The sequence below is a fragment of the Taudactylus pleione genome, unplaced genomic scaffold (genome assembly GCF_031769625.1).
Source record: "Taudactylus pleione unplaced genomic scaffold, aTauple2 ptg000149l, whole genome shotgun sequence".
In the NCBI taxonomy this organism is placed as follows: domain Eukaryota; kingdom Metazoa; phylum Chordata; class Amphibia; order Anura; family Myobatrachidae; genus Taudactylus; species Taudactylus pleione.
Window position 1 is genome coordinate 519,146 of NW_028284551.1, and position 16,883 is coordinate 536,028.

The following is a 16,883-nucleotide window of genomic DNA, read 5'->3' on the forward strand; positions in this document are numbered from 1 at the left end:
ATTGGGGGCGTGCCGGCACTTACGGACATGCTGGGCAGCCCCCAAGTGATGCGGTCACTGTGAATGGATGCCGGGCGCATGATCCCGGCATCCATTCACCAGTGGTGACAGCTGCACCGCCATTTTCCCCACCCACCACCCACTGTGGCCTGCAGGAGGGGACAGAACCCCGCAGGCTGTTTCAGCGGGGCGCCGGAGGGCAGGGTGCGTTCTGCCCTTTAGAAATGGGTGTGGTGCCTTGCTGAAACAGCCTAGCGGGAATGCTATAAATGTAGAGGATGACTAGCCAGCTCCTAGACCTAAGGAAACTCTGCTTTTACTACCTTATGGTGTTTAAACACTGGAGCCTAAGTCTGAGGAGCTCACTGAATTTGAGAGAAGCATGGAGTACTGATACTGTTCCATGTTACTAAATGAGTGGCATCTTTGTATCCTTTCCCATCTACCGAATGTACTAAGTGGAAAGCACTACATTGCCTATACCGTCTGCATCTTCCCTTAAAGAGCCCAAAGATAGACTAGAAACATGTCTTAAATATGTGGGGTTTTTTTTTTTTTTTTTCCAGGAGCAATTACCCGGCTGGCTATGGCTTGGGTATCCAAGGCTGTTAGAGAATCTTCCAATGTCCCCATCCATTCTTCACCAAATAGGACAGCTGACCTATATCTCCCACATACAGGAAGCAGCCTCCTATTTGGGAGAAGCTGCGATAGATGATGGACTCCTGGCTTCTAAAGCATCGGCAGCTTCAGTTGTTGCTCGTAGAGCCCTTTGGTTAAGGTCCTGGAAAGCTGATGCGGGATCCTAGAAGGCTCTGGAATCCCTACCTTTTTATGGAAACCTACTTTTTGGCGCAGAATTGGATAAGATGGTGGCTACTCTGGCAGCCTCAAGATCTGCAAGTTTGCTTTTAACAGCTACATCAAAGCCTAGGCAGTCCTCTTTTCAGTCCTATCGACCTCAGGGAAGAGCAAAAGGACAGCTTTGCTCCAGACAGTCTGGTTCTCGCAGGACCACCAAGCCGCATACTAAGATATCTTGGCCGGTCGGACGTCCAGCTTCCAAGCCGGAGGTCAAACCCTCCGCCTGATGGGGTGGGCCTCCTGCTGGGGGAGCCCAGGGTGGGAGACAGACTTCTTAATTTTGTGGACTCCTAGGATCAAACAGACGCTTGTTCCAGGAAGTAGTCTCTCTGGGGTATGCCCTTACCCTCCTCCCAGAAGTGTGGTGGTTTTTTTTTTTTTTTTTGTAAAACTCTCCAAACAGGAGGCCATTCACTAATTGGTCTAATCACCCTATTATGAATCTGAAAACAATCAAAGTTTATCTGTATACCCAAGTTTCTTATGGAGACTCTTGGTTCACTTCTGGCAATGGAACCTGGGGATTTTATGGCTTCCCTGGACATTCAGGATGCGTATCTGCATGTGCCAATTACTGCATCCCACAAACTATTTCTACAGTTTGCTGTCCTGCAAGAACATTACCAGTTCCAGGCATTGTCCTTTGGTCTATCAATGGCCCCTCGGGTCTTCACCAAAATAATGGCGGTTATTCCGGCCCCACCTCAGGCGTCAGTCAGGATACTGTCCTACTTGGACAACCTCCTGATATTGGCAGTGTCTTCAGCTGTTTTACAACACCATCTCCAACTGACCATTGCCTGCTTACAGATGCACGGCTGGATCATCGATTGGAAGAAGTCCTCCCTTTCTCAATACAGCAGATGCTACACCTGGGGGCATTTCTGGATTCACAGGCAAAAAGGGTGTTTTTGCCAGAGGAAAAGATTTCGGCCCTATTATTGCGAGTGCTCAAATTACTCCGCAAGCAAAGGATATCCACCTTCGACATGGTGGAATATGCTATGTTCCACTCTAGGCCTCTGCAACACTTGATTCTCTCTCGGTGGAACGGGCAGTATCTAACGCAGTCCCTTCTTCGGTTCTGCGCTCTGTGGTGGCTAGAAAAGTCTCATCTGGCCAGGGTTAGCCCGTTTTGGATCCCAAATTTGGGTGGTCCTCACCACAGATGCTAGTCTTTGCGGATGGGGGTGCTGACAGGTCATCATACCTTTCAGGGAAGATGGACAAATCAGGAGTCACCTGCCCTTAAACATCCTGGAGCTTTGTGCAGTATACAGAGTGCTCATCCTGGCACAGGACCTCCTCCAAGGCATACCGGTCCAGATCTAGTCCGACAACGTGACCACAGTAGCCTTTCTCAATAATCAAGGAGGCACATGAAGTCAGGCAGCCATGACGGAAGTGGCAAATATTCTGATGTGGGCAGAATGTAATCTTTCGGCTAATTCTGCAATTTTAATCCCAGGAGTCCTCAACTGGGAAGCTGACTTCCTAAGTCGTCAGGACATACACACCAGAGAGTGGGCTCTACACTTCGGGAGTCTTTCAACTCCTGGTGAACAAATGGGGCCTAGCAGATGTAGACCACATGGCCTCACATTACAACCACAAGATTCCCAGGTACGGGTCCAGGAACAGAGACCCGTCAGCCGCCTTTGTAGATGCGCTGGCAGTGAGGTGGGACTTAGAGCTGTCGTACCGCTTTCCTCCAATTTCCCTCCTCCCAAGGGTTTTCAGGAAATTCAAGCAGGAAGGCGGCACAGTAGTACTGGCAGATCCTGCTTGGCCCAGGCGTCACTGGTTCACCAACATACGAAATGTATCCATACACTGTTTCCTCTTACTCCATGGCCGGATCTGTTAGCGCAGGGTCCCTGCTTGCATCCGAACCTACCTTCTGTCCTTTTAAAGGCTTGACTCTTGAGTCTTCCATCTTAAGAGCCAAAGGTTTCTCCAGCTCTGATTCAGACTATGCTTAGGGCATGAAAGCCTTCCTCTGATCAAAAGGAGTGCCAAACTCTAATGGATGCAGGCAAAGGTGTTCCCCCCCAGAAAGTATGACCCTAAAGTTTTTATGGTTTCTCGAGAACTTGCTTTTCTCCAGTCTGGGTTAGACTTCTGTCTTCGCCTGGTCACCCTGAGAGTACAGGTTTCTGCGCTGTCAGTTTGGTTCCAGCGAAGGACTGCTTCTCTGTCGGATGTTAACTCTGAAAACTTTTTTTCAGGGTGTTCTCAGTCACCCTTTGTCTCACCATGGGATTTGTCTTTTGTTCTAAAGGGGCTTCAGGCTCCCCCATTTGAACCTCTGGAATCTGTAGATTTGAAGTGGTTGACAGCGAAGACACTCTCCTCGCTATCTCCTCTGCCCTGATTTGGCAGCACTCTTGTCGCTCCCCCCTTTTTTTTTTTTTTTTTTTTTTTAACAGAGTAGAGCTGTCCGCCGTACACAGGCAGGTTACCTTCCAAAGGTAGTATCCCGTTTTTTCATGTGAATGAAGATATTGTAGTTCCAGTCTTCAGACCTTTCTGTAAGTGAAGCCTCCCTGGATGTGGTTTGTGCTCTCCGTATCTATGTGGATCATACAAACTTAGAAAATCAGATGCTCTTTTTGTGTTGTATGGTTTTCACAAGTGAGTCTAGCCAGCTAACTAACAAACTGCGCATGACTATCTCGCTGTTCCAAACATGGCGCCAGCACATTTCTACTTGGTCTGTGGGACCATCGTGTGCGTTTCGACGTGGTGCCTCTGCTGAACAATTGTGCAAGGTGGCCACGTGGTCTTCTGTCCACACTTTTATAAGGTTCTACGCTTTTGACACCTTTGCCTGTCAGGAAGCTTCCTTTTGGGCAGCGGATTCTCCATTCTGCTCAGGAGCATCCCCACCCTTATGGTAACTGTGTTAGGACATCCCTATGGTATCACTGTGGACCCCCTATGAACCCTGAAGAAAATGTTATGGTACTTTTTTTTTTTTTTTTTTCTTTTTTTCTTCAAGATCCATAGGATCCACAGGGCACCCACCCTGACACACCTGGCTTCATTGCGGAATTTTTCTATGTCACAAGATTCCCTCATCTTCTGTGAGTGTTTCTGGTGTACATTGTCCTTCTCTTTCCTTCTGCTACCTTAGGCTTGTTTACAAAACTGAATGCCTGGGGTGGGGTATATATGGAGGAGGACCCGAGGCATCCTGGGAGCTGAAGGCTTAACTGTTTGGTGCCTGGATCACTCAACCACATTTCCCCATGGTATCCCTGTGGACCTCGAAGAAAGTTAACAAAGATAAGTCTACTATATTTTCTCTTGCAACAAGGCTGGAGAACACTGGACAAAAATGTTCAGAAGCTGCCTCCAGGGAAGCGAACGCTCAGGCTGCCTGACCAGAGATCTGTATGCCCAAAGTGGGTGCCAACAAAGGCAAAAAAGCTGAAGTAAAAAAAAAAAAAAATAGAGCAAACATACGGACAGGGGACCAGATAGCCGCATTACAGACCTGTGCTGCGAAGTTCCCGTATCACGCTACCCGTAAGATTGGCGCCGACACCTGGTCTGGTGGCGGGCGCCCTGTACCAGAATAGGCTTGAGTGATGACCGAGCGTACCCATTGCGCAAGGGTCTACTGAGTAGCCAGCCAATCCCGCAGAGAAACAGTGCAGCATACTGAAGACTTGTCTAAGGAAATCTGCAGAGCCAGATCATTCCGTTCCCTGGAAGTTGCCGAAGGATAAGGAACCGGAAAGACCATATCCTTGTGGAGCCAAAAAAAAGTGTCGGCTGGAATGCAGCAACTGTACAGAGAACCGCATCATCCTCATGGAAGACTAGAAAACACGGCATGGTTCCTTGTTTAGGGTTTGCAAGCTCCGTTAAGGCAAGCCATAAGGAAGACCAGCCTTCAAGCAAGTAACTGAGGATCAGCTGAACACCCAGCCTCCTATTGAGAGCCAATAGGACTAAAGTAAGATTCCACGGCACCACCTGCGGACAAAACTGTGGCTGAATATGCAAGCACACTTGGTAAAATGGATGTGGACCTGCAGAAGAAAGGCCAAACGTCACTGGAAATAAAATGACAGGGCCAAAGCCTGTATAAACACAAACCGAAGGCTCAACTGGCTTCCAAACCCCATGAAGGAAGGCCAAGAAATGAGAAGCAAAAACCTGTAATGTTAGGGTTTCAAAGCTTTTGAGGGAAGAGCAAATGTAAACTGTGTCCGGGCTTGCAGCATAGTGCACTCAGAGAATACCAGCTTTCCCACAATTGGTCTCCAAAGCCAGGCCGGGAACACCAAACAAGGGAAGGTTCCTGTTTAGATAGAAAGGACCTTCTTGCAGCAAGTGTGGTCGCAGTGGAAAACACCACCCGGCACCTACCGACAGCTTGAGAATGTCCACACCATGATCGGCGTAGACTGCCTGGAGCGAATGGGATTACCCTCACTCAGAAAACCTTGATGTGCCTGGAAACCCGAACTAACAGTGCAGTCAGCAGAAATAGATGTGCTAGACGAGACTGCCACGGAACAGGCCAGGCATCCACTGCGGAAGCCAGCGAATACCCGGATCACATACAAACCTATGGGGCCTCAAATACTGGTTGAGAGGCCATGATCTCCCCCAGCGGAAGACCTTGTACCAAATGTATGTTAGGGAGACCACAGGACTGAGAAACCACTGTCCTAGGAGAAACTAGTTTCTGCTGAGGAAGTCTGCTGTCCCACCGCTAATAGTCAGAAGAAAGGTCTCCACCCAGGAAAGGATTTGGGCTGCCTCCACCAGCGCCTCAATGTTCTTAAGCTTCCTGGATGACATGCATATGCCACCGCCAGGCAGTTGTCCAACTGACTGCAGGCCAGCCAGTGAGGACTGACATGGCCCTCCAAGAGAGCTAGAAAGATGGCTCGTAGCTTGAGCCCTTCGATCAGCCTAGTCGTTTCGGATGGCGACCAAAGGCCCTGGAATTGAAAAAACTATCCCGGCTCCTGAGTGAAGGAGACTCTCTACCGTGGTCGCAATGAGCCAATCGGGAGGGACCCAGGATTGTACCTGCAGGAGATGAACGGAAACCATCCACCGATGGAGAGGTATAAGTGCTTTTGGACCAAATCCACGATGAGTGATGCCGAGCACCAGTCTACAATTTGGAGAATTGCACACAAACTCCTGCAAGTGGACCTGGTTCACTGAATGGTCCCTTAAGTGGAGACCATAATGACCAAGAGTACCGCAATATCGACAGACAAGGCAGTCAGAACCGTTGAGACAAAGTTTGGCAGAGACCATGGACTGTCTGCCACAAGAGCGAACCGCAGCTGGAGAGATGCCGGGACAAATCATTGATCCGAAAGTACTGGATAAGGGAACTAGGAAGGTCCGTAACTGTGAAGCAGAGTTATCCTTCACAAGCAGAACCTGCGAAGCAGGCATAGTTGCGATACCACACAAGTTTCACACAGAAGGTATCACCTTCCTTAGATTGTTGCAAACACTTGGAGCCTGGGCTCCAACGAATGGTATGGCCCGGCACAGCCAGGGGCAGATTCGATTGACTGAGGAAGAAAGACTACCTGCCCCAAAACTAACTTTAAGATATGAATCTGCTCATGGCAGACAAAGGACACACCACCCTGAAAGAGTAACACAAACTTTAAAATGCTGACCCCGAAGGTAAGGACCACCACAAGAAGAAGAGAGCGTTCCTGACCAGCAGGGATTTTGGTATCCAGTTCTGGCTAAAAGAGAACGTCCTTGCCAAACAGACAATATTGTAAGGAACAATCTCTAGTTACAAAAGCGCATGTGAAGCGCAGAGCCAAAGGCCCCTCGAGCCCAAACATACGTAATTGAAACCCATAAGCTACATGTGCTCCGTCAGCATGGCCTACCAACAGTCCACCATGAAACTGTCCTGCCATCGGCAGGGAATCCCAGGGCGAATCACTCAAAGCCCCACGACGAATTTGTCAGCAGAAGTGACCCTAGAACACGCCACCCAAGTCTATGCTTGCCATGGCCGAATAATGACCCATGAGTCTTTTAAAATTGACAGGAGGCAACCCCCCTAAGTTTTAGCGGATCCCTAAAGGACGCTCATCCCTGAATAGGAAGGGTGCATGTTGCGCTATAGGGCAGTTGCAGCGACCAACGTGGGAGGAGTTTCCACTTGGATACATACGAAGACCTCTTAATCTGGCATCCCTGAGGCCCCCTGATGAGACTAGAGATTTGCCAAAGGGAAAGTAATGACTTTCCGTTGCCAATGCTTGGACAACCCTAGAGCCACCGCTTGGGATTCCGGATCTAAACCGCCTGGAGAGTGGCACACAGCAGAAAGGAGTCGAAAAGGACAGTAGGTGCTCACTTTGAGGGACAGCGCAAGACTTTGCAAGGTCCTTTGCCTGCAAAACTTCGAATGGAGCTCTGGAAGGAGGAAGACTCCTCCAAGACCACCCTCCACTTGCGCCTCGTACAGCAGAGGATTCCTGACAAAGCTGTTCCAAATGAGAGGAGCCTGTCTTAAATGCAAACTCTGTAAAGCACGGAGCCAGAGTGGGACATACCACAGCTGGGTACCTAACCCTATAGATGGAACGAAGCCACGATAGATGAGGCAATACTAAAGTCCGAACTTGAAGCGCAACCAGCTTCACCCGGGCAGTCACGGACCACTTGACAGCTGGAGCCCACGTTGGTCCCACCCTGGTGGACGCAGCAGACCAAACGCCTACTAGTCCTTGGGCCCTATACACCCCGGTCCGCCACGGGCAGCTGCATGTTACCCGGTGCCTGAGAGACATCTCCCAAACCAGAGTAAAATCCCTGCATACAAGCTCCAGTGTTAGGGCTGTAGCAGGAATCCCAGCATACAAACTCCATAGTTAGGACTGTAGTGGGAATCTAAGCCACGACCGCAGTGCTGCTAGGCAGTAATGCTACCCACTACCCCGCATGTACTGTCCCTAGTAACCAAAACCAGCAAGTGTCATTTACTTAAAGCAACATAGCTAATACACAGGAAGTGAATACATTTAGAAGTGTGCAGTACTTCTCCTTCTAGGAGACAAAGCAGCAGAGTTGAGCATTACTGTGAAGAGCAGTACAATAATCAGTCCCTGCAGAGGAACGATGTCCATGGTTGAAGGCAGGCTCCACCCCCTGTCTCCACACTGCCGGACCTGGAGTTCTTTCCCGCCGAGGGGAAAACTCAGGTCAAGCCCGCCTCACCTGGACAACCTGTAAGAGCGCGCGCAAACCCCCTGCTCATCTGCAGTAACTTGCCAAGATGGCTGCCGCCATCCTGGGCCGTACCCACTGCCAGCGCGTCCTAAAAGGTTGACCGTGTGCCGATCCCTGGGCCCAGGCGGTCCCAACTGAGACCAGAGTGCTGAGCGGGATCCCCCGCTAATCGCTGAGTCACTGCCACCACACATGATCAGGCTGTGTGCTGCTACAAGCCGTGCACAGGCACCTAACTATAAATTACAAATAAAAAACCTAAAGCTACAACAAAGGGCCTGCCCTACTCCTTGAAGCACTTAAAGAACACTGGGGTTGCAGGGGGAGATGCTTGGGATTTAAAACTAGTTAATTTAAGTGCCAGCTCCAGCCTCAACCTACATTCCCATTGTCCAGTGTTCCCCAACCTTGCTGCAAGAGAAGGCTGTGTAATAAATCTATTCACTTACAGTATAGAAGTGCACTTATTAGGCTGTTCCAAAAAATGTTAATGCCAAGTTTTAACAAGAAGTTCAGTTGGAAATTTTAATGTTGATCCGTTGATGGCCAATTTTACAATTATTTACACAATTTTCAGCATTTTCACAAGGCCATTTGTTTTTATTTATATATATATATTTTTTATTTTAAATTCTTTGCAGCTTCCCTGATTGCTACGCAGCAGAATTCAGTGCTTTGCATCAGGTGGAGGAGTCACAGGGAGGCGTGCCACTGGAACATTTGATCACCTGTGTTCCAGGGGTTAACATTGCAACTGCCCAAAATGGCATAAAGGTTGTCAAGTGGATACACAACAAGCCACCACCTCCAAATTCTGGTTAGTTTCAGTTGTCTTTAAGCATTACATTGTAATTCTCTCTACATGGCAAACTAGCATAGAATTGAGGCAGTTAAGCTTTTTAGGTATATGAACCTGTTTATACACACTGTAGTTAAATAGTTCAGTAACTGGACAATTTCTTGTTTTAGTCTAATGCCTGTCTCTTGTACTGTGTCCTTACATGTCTAGGGGCACAACTACATTTGTTAATCCTTTTTGGTCTTTCTAGATCCCTGGATGTTGCGGTCCAAAAGTCCTGTTGGTAATCCTCAGCTGATACAGTTCAGCCGAGAAGTTATCGATTTACTCAAAAATCAACCATCATGCATTATGCCGGTTACAAAATTTATTCCAACATATCATCATCATTTTGCAAAGCAATGTCGTGTCTCTGATTATGGATACTCAAAATTGATGGAACTCCTAGAGGCTGTGCCACATGTTCTGCAGGTATGTGTCTAATTTTTTTGCTGGGAGAAAAGAATTAACATCCATTTGTGTGTGTTTTTCTTTTTCTTTTTTTCTTTTGTGCTCGTTTATCTGGCTTTTAAATTTGTTGGTAACCTAGGTTTGAGTGTATGAACACAAATTGCTTCCCTGTAGGGGGTTTATGTAAAACCAATTAAGGTTTGTTGTAATAGCTGACCAGGCTGTATATGTGACTTGTAGCTAATCTAAAACAGCCTTGATATCACTTGGCTTTGGGATAAAAGTCAGTGCTTGGTGTAGAACATTTGACTATTCGAGGCGGGTCACCTCCATCTAATTCTGAACCTATTGTACGCAGGTGTCAAAGTGTCTAGGATCTCTGCCAACTCTGTGGCAGCCCACAGGTCCCTCTGGCTTAGGACATGGAAAGCGGATGCAGGGTCCAAGAAGGCTCTGGAATCATTGCCATTCTCAAGGAATGTACTATTTGATCCAGGTCTGGATGATCGAATGACTTCCTTGGCAACACCGAGGTCAGCGGAGTTACCATCCACATTTGCCTCTAAGAGGCAACCATATGTCTTTTCGTCCACAAAATAGGACAAAGAGGCAGTCCTTGAGGGCACAGCCCAAAGGGTCTTGGGCAGGCAAACGCCCTGCTTCCAATCCAGACTGTAAGCATACTGTCGGATGGGGTGGGCCTCCCCCTGGAGGATGTCAGGGTTGTAGGCCAACTGTTGCAGTTGACTCTGGCCTGGCATCAGACCACTACAGATGCCTGGGTACGAGAGCTAGTCTCTCTCAGGTTTATGCCATCACGTTCCTCAGGGATCCCCGTCTGAGGATTGTGGGCACAACACTTCCTACAGACCCGATCAGGGCCATGGCCTACCGGGAGTCTATTGGGACCCTCCTTGAATCGAGTGTTATAGTCCCTGTGACACAACAGGGAAGGGTTACCCCAATGGGTCACACCGTCCTATATTGAATCTGAAATCCCTCAACACATTTATCAAAGTGCCTGAATTCCGTATGGAAACCCTACGGTCAATTGTGTTGGCAATGGAGCCTGGGGACTTCATGGTCTCCTCGGACATACAAGATGCATATCTGCATATCCCAATTATAAAATCTCACCAAGCCTTTCTCAGGTTGGCAGTAGATCAGCAACACTCTGTTTCAGGCTCTACCCTTCGGGCTGGCCACAGCCCCTTGGGTATTCACCAAGATGATGGCTGTCATGACTGCTCATCTCAGACGACAAGGAGTCAGGATACTGCCATATCTAGAAGACTTCCAGATATTGGCAACATCTCAGGAGATGTTACAATGTCCTCTACGGATGACTATTTGCTTACAAGAGCACAGCTGGGTGATCAAATAAAGTCTTCTTTCACCAACTCAGCGGATGGTGCACTTAGGGGCACTGCTGGACTCTCTGGAACAGAGAACCTTTCTGCGGAGGACAAGATTGTAGCACTACAGTCTCGTGTGCAGAATTTACTGTGCAAGCAAACAGTGTCAGTCCACTTTGCTATGCAGATACTGGGCTCCATGGTGTCTACATTTGACATGGTGGCTTATGCCCAGTTCCACTTCAGGTCCCTACAGCTGTGGATCCTGGCCCAGTGGGATGGTCAGTATCATCGGATAAAGACCCAGATGGTGCACATCTCGCCAGAGTTCAGCCTCTCCCTAGTCTGGTGGCTGGAGACGACTCACTTTAAACAAGGGTCGTCCGTTGGAACCCGGAATGGGTACTTCTCACCACGGACACAAGTCTGCGAGGATGGGGGAGGAGTGACGGGTCGTCTCACTTCTCAGGGAAAGTGGACAGACAAAGTAATCTACCAATAAACATATTGGAGCTTCGGGCAGTGCACACAGCACTTATTTTGGCACAGGACCTTCTACAAGGCATGCCTGTCCAGGTTCAGTCCGCATATGTGACAAGTGGCCTACTTAAATAATCAAGGAGGCACTCTTAAGTCCAGTGGCCATAGTAAGTGGCGATGATTCTGCTATGGGCAGAATGTAATCTTCCTGCAATATCGACAATATTTATCCCAGGTGTTCTCAACTGGGAAGCGGGCTTCCTAAGTCGCTAGGACATAGACACAGGAGAATGGGCCCCTTCATCCGGAGGTATATCAAATCCTGGTGGACAGGTGGGGGATACCAGAAGTAGACCTTATGGCATCGCATCACAATCACAAGGTCCCCAGTTACGGGTCAAGAACAAGGGACTCAACAGGAAAGGGAAAAAAGTGAGGTTTTTCTTGCTGCTAGTGACAAAACACACCAATGGGTGATACCCACCACCTACACAAAAGCAATTCACCAATGGATAGAAATAGGGTGTTTCCCAGCACTGGATCCCTAATCAAATCTAATATTATAAATAGTCACGTTCTGTATTTAAACCTCAAACAGTCCGTTTTTCTTCCAAATGTATGTAGATAGATATTAATTTATGTATTCTCCTTTTCACGAAGTTTCTTGCTATCTCGATGTTCTCAAAAAGGATGTGAAGTATATATGCAGGATAAAACACATATTAAAATTGTATTACACTATTTTTTCCTATGAGACAATAATACAATACACATAAAAAGCAATTCTATGCATTCCACAGGGAAAACAGTAGCATATCTCCCCAAGGTTTAGATGAATAAAAGGCTATTACAAGCAGGGCTTTTAGAACTGGATGGATTCATTTCTATAAAAGCATGAGGTGTAATCTTCAGGAAGCCACCGGGGGACAGCTAAAACCAAGCAGACGTGTTTCGACCCTTACCTAGGGTCTTTTTCATGGCAAAATGAGCAGATGGATACTAAGTACCCCCCCCCCCCCCTTAAATACCACTGTCAACCAATCAGACAGGCATTCACGACTACCTAACAACCTCCTGAACTGTATGTCCAATCGTTAGTAGAACGCTAATCCAAAGGTGCGGAAATCCTAATTCCATATGTGGAGCCCTGTCCAGAACAAGGGACCCCTCAGCAGCCTTTGTAGATGCTCTGGCAGTGAGATGGAAGTTCAGGTTGGCATACCGGTTTCCTCCATTCTCTCTTCTCTCAAGGGTCATCAGAGAATTCAAACAGGAAGGTGGCAGGATTATTCCAATGGCTCCTGTCAGGTCCAGGAGGCATTGGTTTGCGGAACTGATGCGTCTTTCAATACAGTCCGCTTCCACTGCCTCTGCGGCAGGACCTGTTAAATTCAGGGTACCTGCCTATACCAGGATTTACCTCTGCTGGCTTTGACTGCTTGGCTTTTGAGTCTTCAGTCTTAAAGGCCAAGGGTTTTTTTCCTTCAGTGATAGACTTTGCTTAGAGCAAGGAAGCCTGCTTCTGCTTTAATCTATCCACTATTTGGCAGTAATTTTTTTTCGGTGGTGTTCCAACAAGCTATATGACCCTAAGAGACTCAAGGTATCCAGGGTACTTTGGTTTTTTTCCAGGCTGGATTAGACTTGGGTCTTCACCTGGCTACCTTGAGAGTCCAAGTTTTGGTAAGACAGGGAGCCTTGGCTGAACAGCTCTGCAAGGCAGCTACCTGGTCTTCCGTGAGTACGTTCATAAAGTTCTATGTTTTGATACGTATCCTCCCAGGATGCTTCCTTTGGGCGGCGGATTCTCCTTTGAGGTTCACAGGGCACCCACCCTGATGCACCTGGCCTCAGCTGGACCTGTTCTTAAGCTTTATATCACAGAATCCCTCTTCGCTTGTTCAGTATTTTTTCTTGTGAAATGTTTCTTCCTTCTCCACTCTCTCTCATGCCGTGAGGCTTAGTCACGAACTGAATGGCTGGGGGTGGGGTATTTAGGGAGGAGGACCAGTGCTTTGCCACCTTCAACTCCCCCCTCCTGCTTCCAACCCCTTGCCAGCCCACCTCAATTTCCGCAACTCACTTTGCCACCCACTTCACATCCAAAATTGAATCCACCTGTCAGGACATCAAATCCCGCCATGCCCTCCTTATCCCACCCTCTCCCTTCCCATCCAGCCTATCCCCATCTTATTCTTCCATCCTGCCAACTGACTCCTTTTTTTTTTCTCCCCAGTTTTCCTTGACCCTATCCCCTCCTCTCCGGTTACCTGAACTCATTTTGCCCTTCTCCAACATTTCTCTCTCATCGGGCACTGTCCCTTCTGCAATCAAGCATGCTTTTGTCTCCCCCATTCTTAATTAAAAAAAATAAATTAAAAATCATTGACCTTAATACTCTAATTACTGTTCTCTCTCGATCTCTCTCGATCTCTCTCGATCTCTCTCGATCGACAATCCGCTTGAGGATCTCGGAGGCACCTTGCTATCCTTGACTCTAATCTACCCTTCAAACCACACAATGTAGGTCTCCCTGTCTTGGCGCTTCGACCTCTGCCCTTCATTGGCTCACTTTTCCCTTCAGAATCCAATTTAAATGCCTCTCACACTCCCACCTATCAAGCAATTCACTACACCCTACATTTCTGATGACATCTCCATCCACACTCCTGGCTGCCCACTTCACTCATCCAATAAACTGCCTCTCCCAACTTCCATCATTGGAACTCTATCCCTCCCCCAATTAGACGCTCTGATTTCTCTCATGCTTCAAATGAACGCTCAAAACACACTTCTTAAAGCCTTCCAGCTCTCATCCTTTGAGGGAGAAGCACAAAGGGGTGAGTTAGTGTCACCTCTGTATGCCATTCATCTAGACTGTAGGCTCTCTCATGAGCAGGGCCCTCTTACCTCTTGTGCTCCTAATTGACCCACATTGGCACCAAAACTGAGGCTCAACATGAAGCACTACCTCCTGTGCATACTGTGACTGTATATGAAACAATGTCTATATAACTTGTAGCCCATGTTCTGCAATGATTTGTATTAGAAGTCTTTATTTTTATTTTTCCCCTTCGGTTTTGTTGTACAGTTTGATTTGCTGTGGAAACCTTGTGGTGCCAATTTTAGGATCATGATAACTCTTACTAATTACTGCTTTCAACTTTTTCAGATCCTTGGTATGGGCTCCAAACGCTTTTTAACTCTGACTCACAGAGCACAGGTAAAGCGATTTACCCAGGATCTTTTAAAGCTCCTCAAGTCACAAGCCAGCAAACAGGTCATTGTAAGAGAATTCTTACAAGCTTACCACTGGTAAGTATTCATTAGTATATTGTGTATATACAGCCATTTATATAGAACTAGAGCTTTGCTGGAGAACCGGCTTCTGGTTTCTGTTGTGTAACTGGATTATGACAATGTTGCATTCTCCCAGAAATACTGTTAATAAAGATCTCTGCAAAGGATTTGCTGCTGTACCTTACCAAGGCAGTCTTATTTCACAGGTGCTTTTCAAGAGACTGGGATGTTACCGAATATGGAGTGTGTGAGTTGGTTGACATTGTATCAGAGATACCTGATACCACAATATGCGTTTCCCAGCAAGAAAATGAGATATTGATTTCAATTCCTAAACGAGGTATGACCAAATCTTTTATTTCTTTATGGCACTCATGTCCCTCCACAGATTTATTTTTTGGTGTTTTACAGGGTTGGCTTGTTTAAACCAAATGTGTGTGGTGGTTTTTTGTTTTTTTTATGCTTTGACTACAGGCACAATGCCGTGGCTGGAAGTATTCCACATTCTTACATTCTTGTTGCTTGTGATCTCTATCTGAGTAAGCTGAACCAATGCAGTAAATCACACACACTACAAAGATCTAGGGAGAGTGAACCATATAAAAGTTGTTAAATCTGCCTTGCATCAAGCTAACCTTCTCAATCTTAGAGTAAACAACACCAACACATAAAACAGGCAATACACAGAGAAACACCTCATGGTTTAAACTCCATGTTTACATTTGAATTTCAATTCAAAACCTTCATTCCTATTGAGATGAGAGTAAATTTTGCCCTAAACCTCCTTTTTTTACAAAGCTGCGGATTCTATTCTAAACCCCGGGGGTTTGGTGGTGGTTTTGCAGTGGTTTTTAAATGACAGCCCTGTTCTATTCTAAAATGTGTTTTGATGGCGGTTTTGCAGCAGTTTTGGCCTTAGTAAATGTGCAGAAAGCAAAACCGGCGCCAAACCAGTCAAAACACATTTTAGACTAGAACAGGGCTGTCATTTAGAAACCGCTGCAAAACCGCCACCCAACCCCTGGGGTTTAGAATAGAAACCGCCACTAAACCACCGGGGCTTAGAATATAATAGAAACCGTAGTCAAACCGCCGCTTAGTAAATTTTGCACTCAGTCTCTGTGTTGTCACAAGTGTCATCTTATGAATGCTGGACGAGCCAAAAAAGCGCAGTTGAAAATGTTAACCCTAATGTATTTCCCAACTTCTGACTGCTCAAGCATCTTCAGAATGTAGAAAGAATTTTTTTTTTTCTTTCAGTTTAGTTCATTCTAAGCTTCGAAACGGACTGGGAACTGGAGGCCTCTAAACTACTGTGTTTTTATTCAAAATTTTTAATGCCAGGGACATTTCCAGTTCGTTTGTGTTTCTCTGAAAAGTGCTTTTGCATGTTTTCTTCTTCAGGGTCCATAGGGTCCACAGAATATACCTTGGGGTATGTAGTGGAAATGATCCATTACACCAAACAGCTTACAGCTTTTGAAGCGCCCAGCATGCACTGGTCCTCCTCCCTATATACCCCAGCTACAGGCATTCAGTTTTTTTGTTTGGTGCGCAGCAAGTATCCAGATGCACCTGTTATACAGCGGGCCAGGCTTTTCTATTTTATTTACTTTGTTTTTTGAGCTACAGAGTTTAGCAGTACCAGGCATTGGTACTGCAACTCCTACTACCTCTGCCGGGGACGAAAACACCAGTACTGCTATAATGCCCTGAGGTTCTCGGCGGACCTCAGCGTAGCTTAGCTAGCACCTGTGCTGAGGTCCAGAGATGACAGGTAAGTGTGCGGCAGTCCTAGCATCCGGTGTAGGAGACTCATCTGGTGCGGGTGAAGGCCTCGTGTGACGTGTCCTCACTAAGGCGGCCAGGTCCTGTCTGTCGCCAGAGACTGGTAATAAATGCACTAGTTAGCGTCTACTATGAGGCCAGCATAACCGTGCCGTCAAAATCGCAGCTTTGGGGAAATTAGGTGCTCCTCCCCCCAAACCAGAGGCAACTTCTGGTACAGAGTTCAGCGTCTGGTTTGCTATATTTGACCACCTCGTGGTGAGACTGTCGCGTTTGTGTGTACACTGCTCCAACGGTTGGTCTGTCTCCCTGTACACCTCTCCATTGGGCCTGGTATATAGCACTCTATCCTACCATTACCCCTCAAAGGCTGGCTATTTCATTCAGAGTACCATTTGCAATAGCAATTGTGCGTGTTTTTTCATCGTATGTGACTTTAATGCTAGCTGGTGTATTGTACTGCCGTTTCTTTCCAAACTGTCATACCGATCACTGTTTCTCCTCATCCCTCTGACAGGTGTGGGGGGTTTCATTAATGAGTGTCGCATTGCATTTATACTGTACACATTTATACATTTATACATTTGTCATGTCTAAAGGTGTAG

The 16,883-nt window shown here is 47.1% G+C and overlaps 1 protein-coding gene across 4 annotated transcripts in view; it reads left to right on the plus strand.

Moving 5' to 3' along the window:
- Window positions 1-16,883, plus strand: part of MARF1 (meiosis regulator and mRNA stability factor 1) — an 83,293-nt gene that overhangs the window by 49,404 nt on the left and 17,006 nt on the right. For all 4 annotated transcript variants that reach the window (XM_088474213.1, XM_088474214.1, XM_088474215.1 and 1 more), the window contains exons 16-19: window positions 8,748-8,923; window positions 9,156-9,376; window positions 14,363-14,505; window positions 14,697-14,830. In XM_088474213.1, coding sequence (XP_088330339.1) covers window positions 8,748-8,923; window positions 9,156-9,376; window positions 14,363-14,505; window positions 14,697-14,830 — 674 coding nt within the window. The remainder of the gene's footprint in view (window positions 1-8,747; window positions 8,924-9,155; window positions 9,377-14,362; window positions 14,506-14,696; window positions 14,831-16,883) is intronic.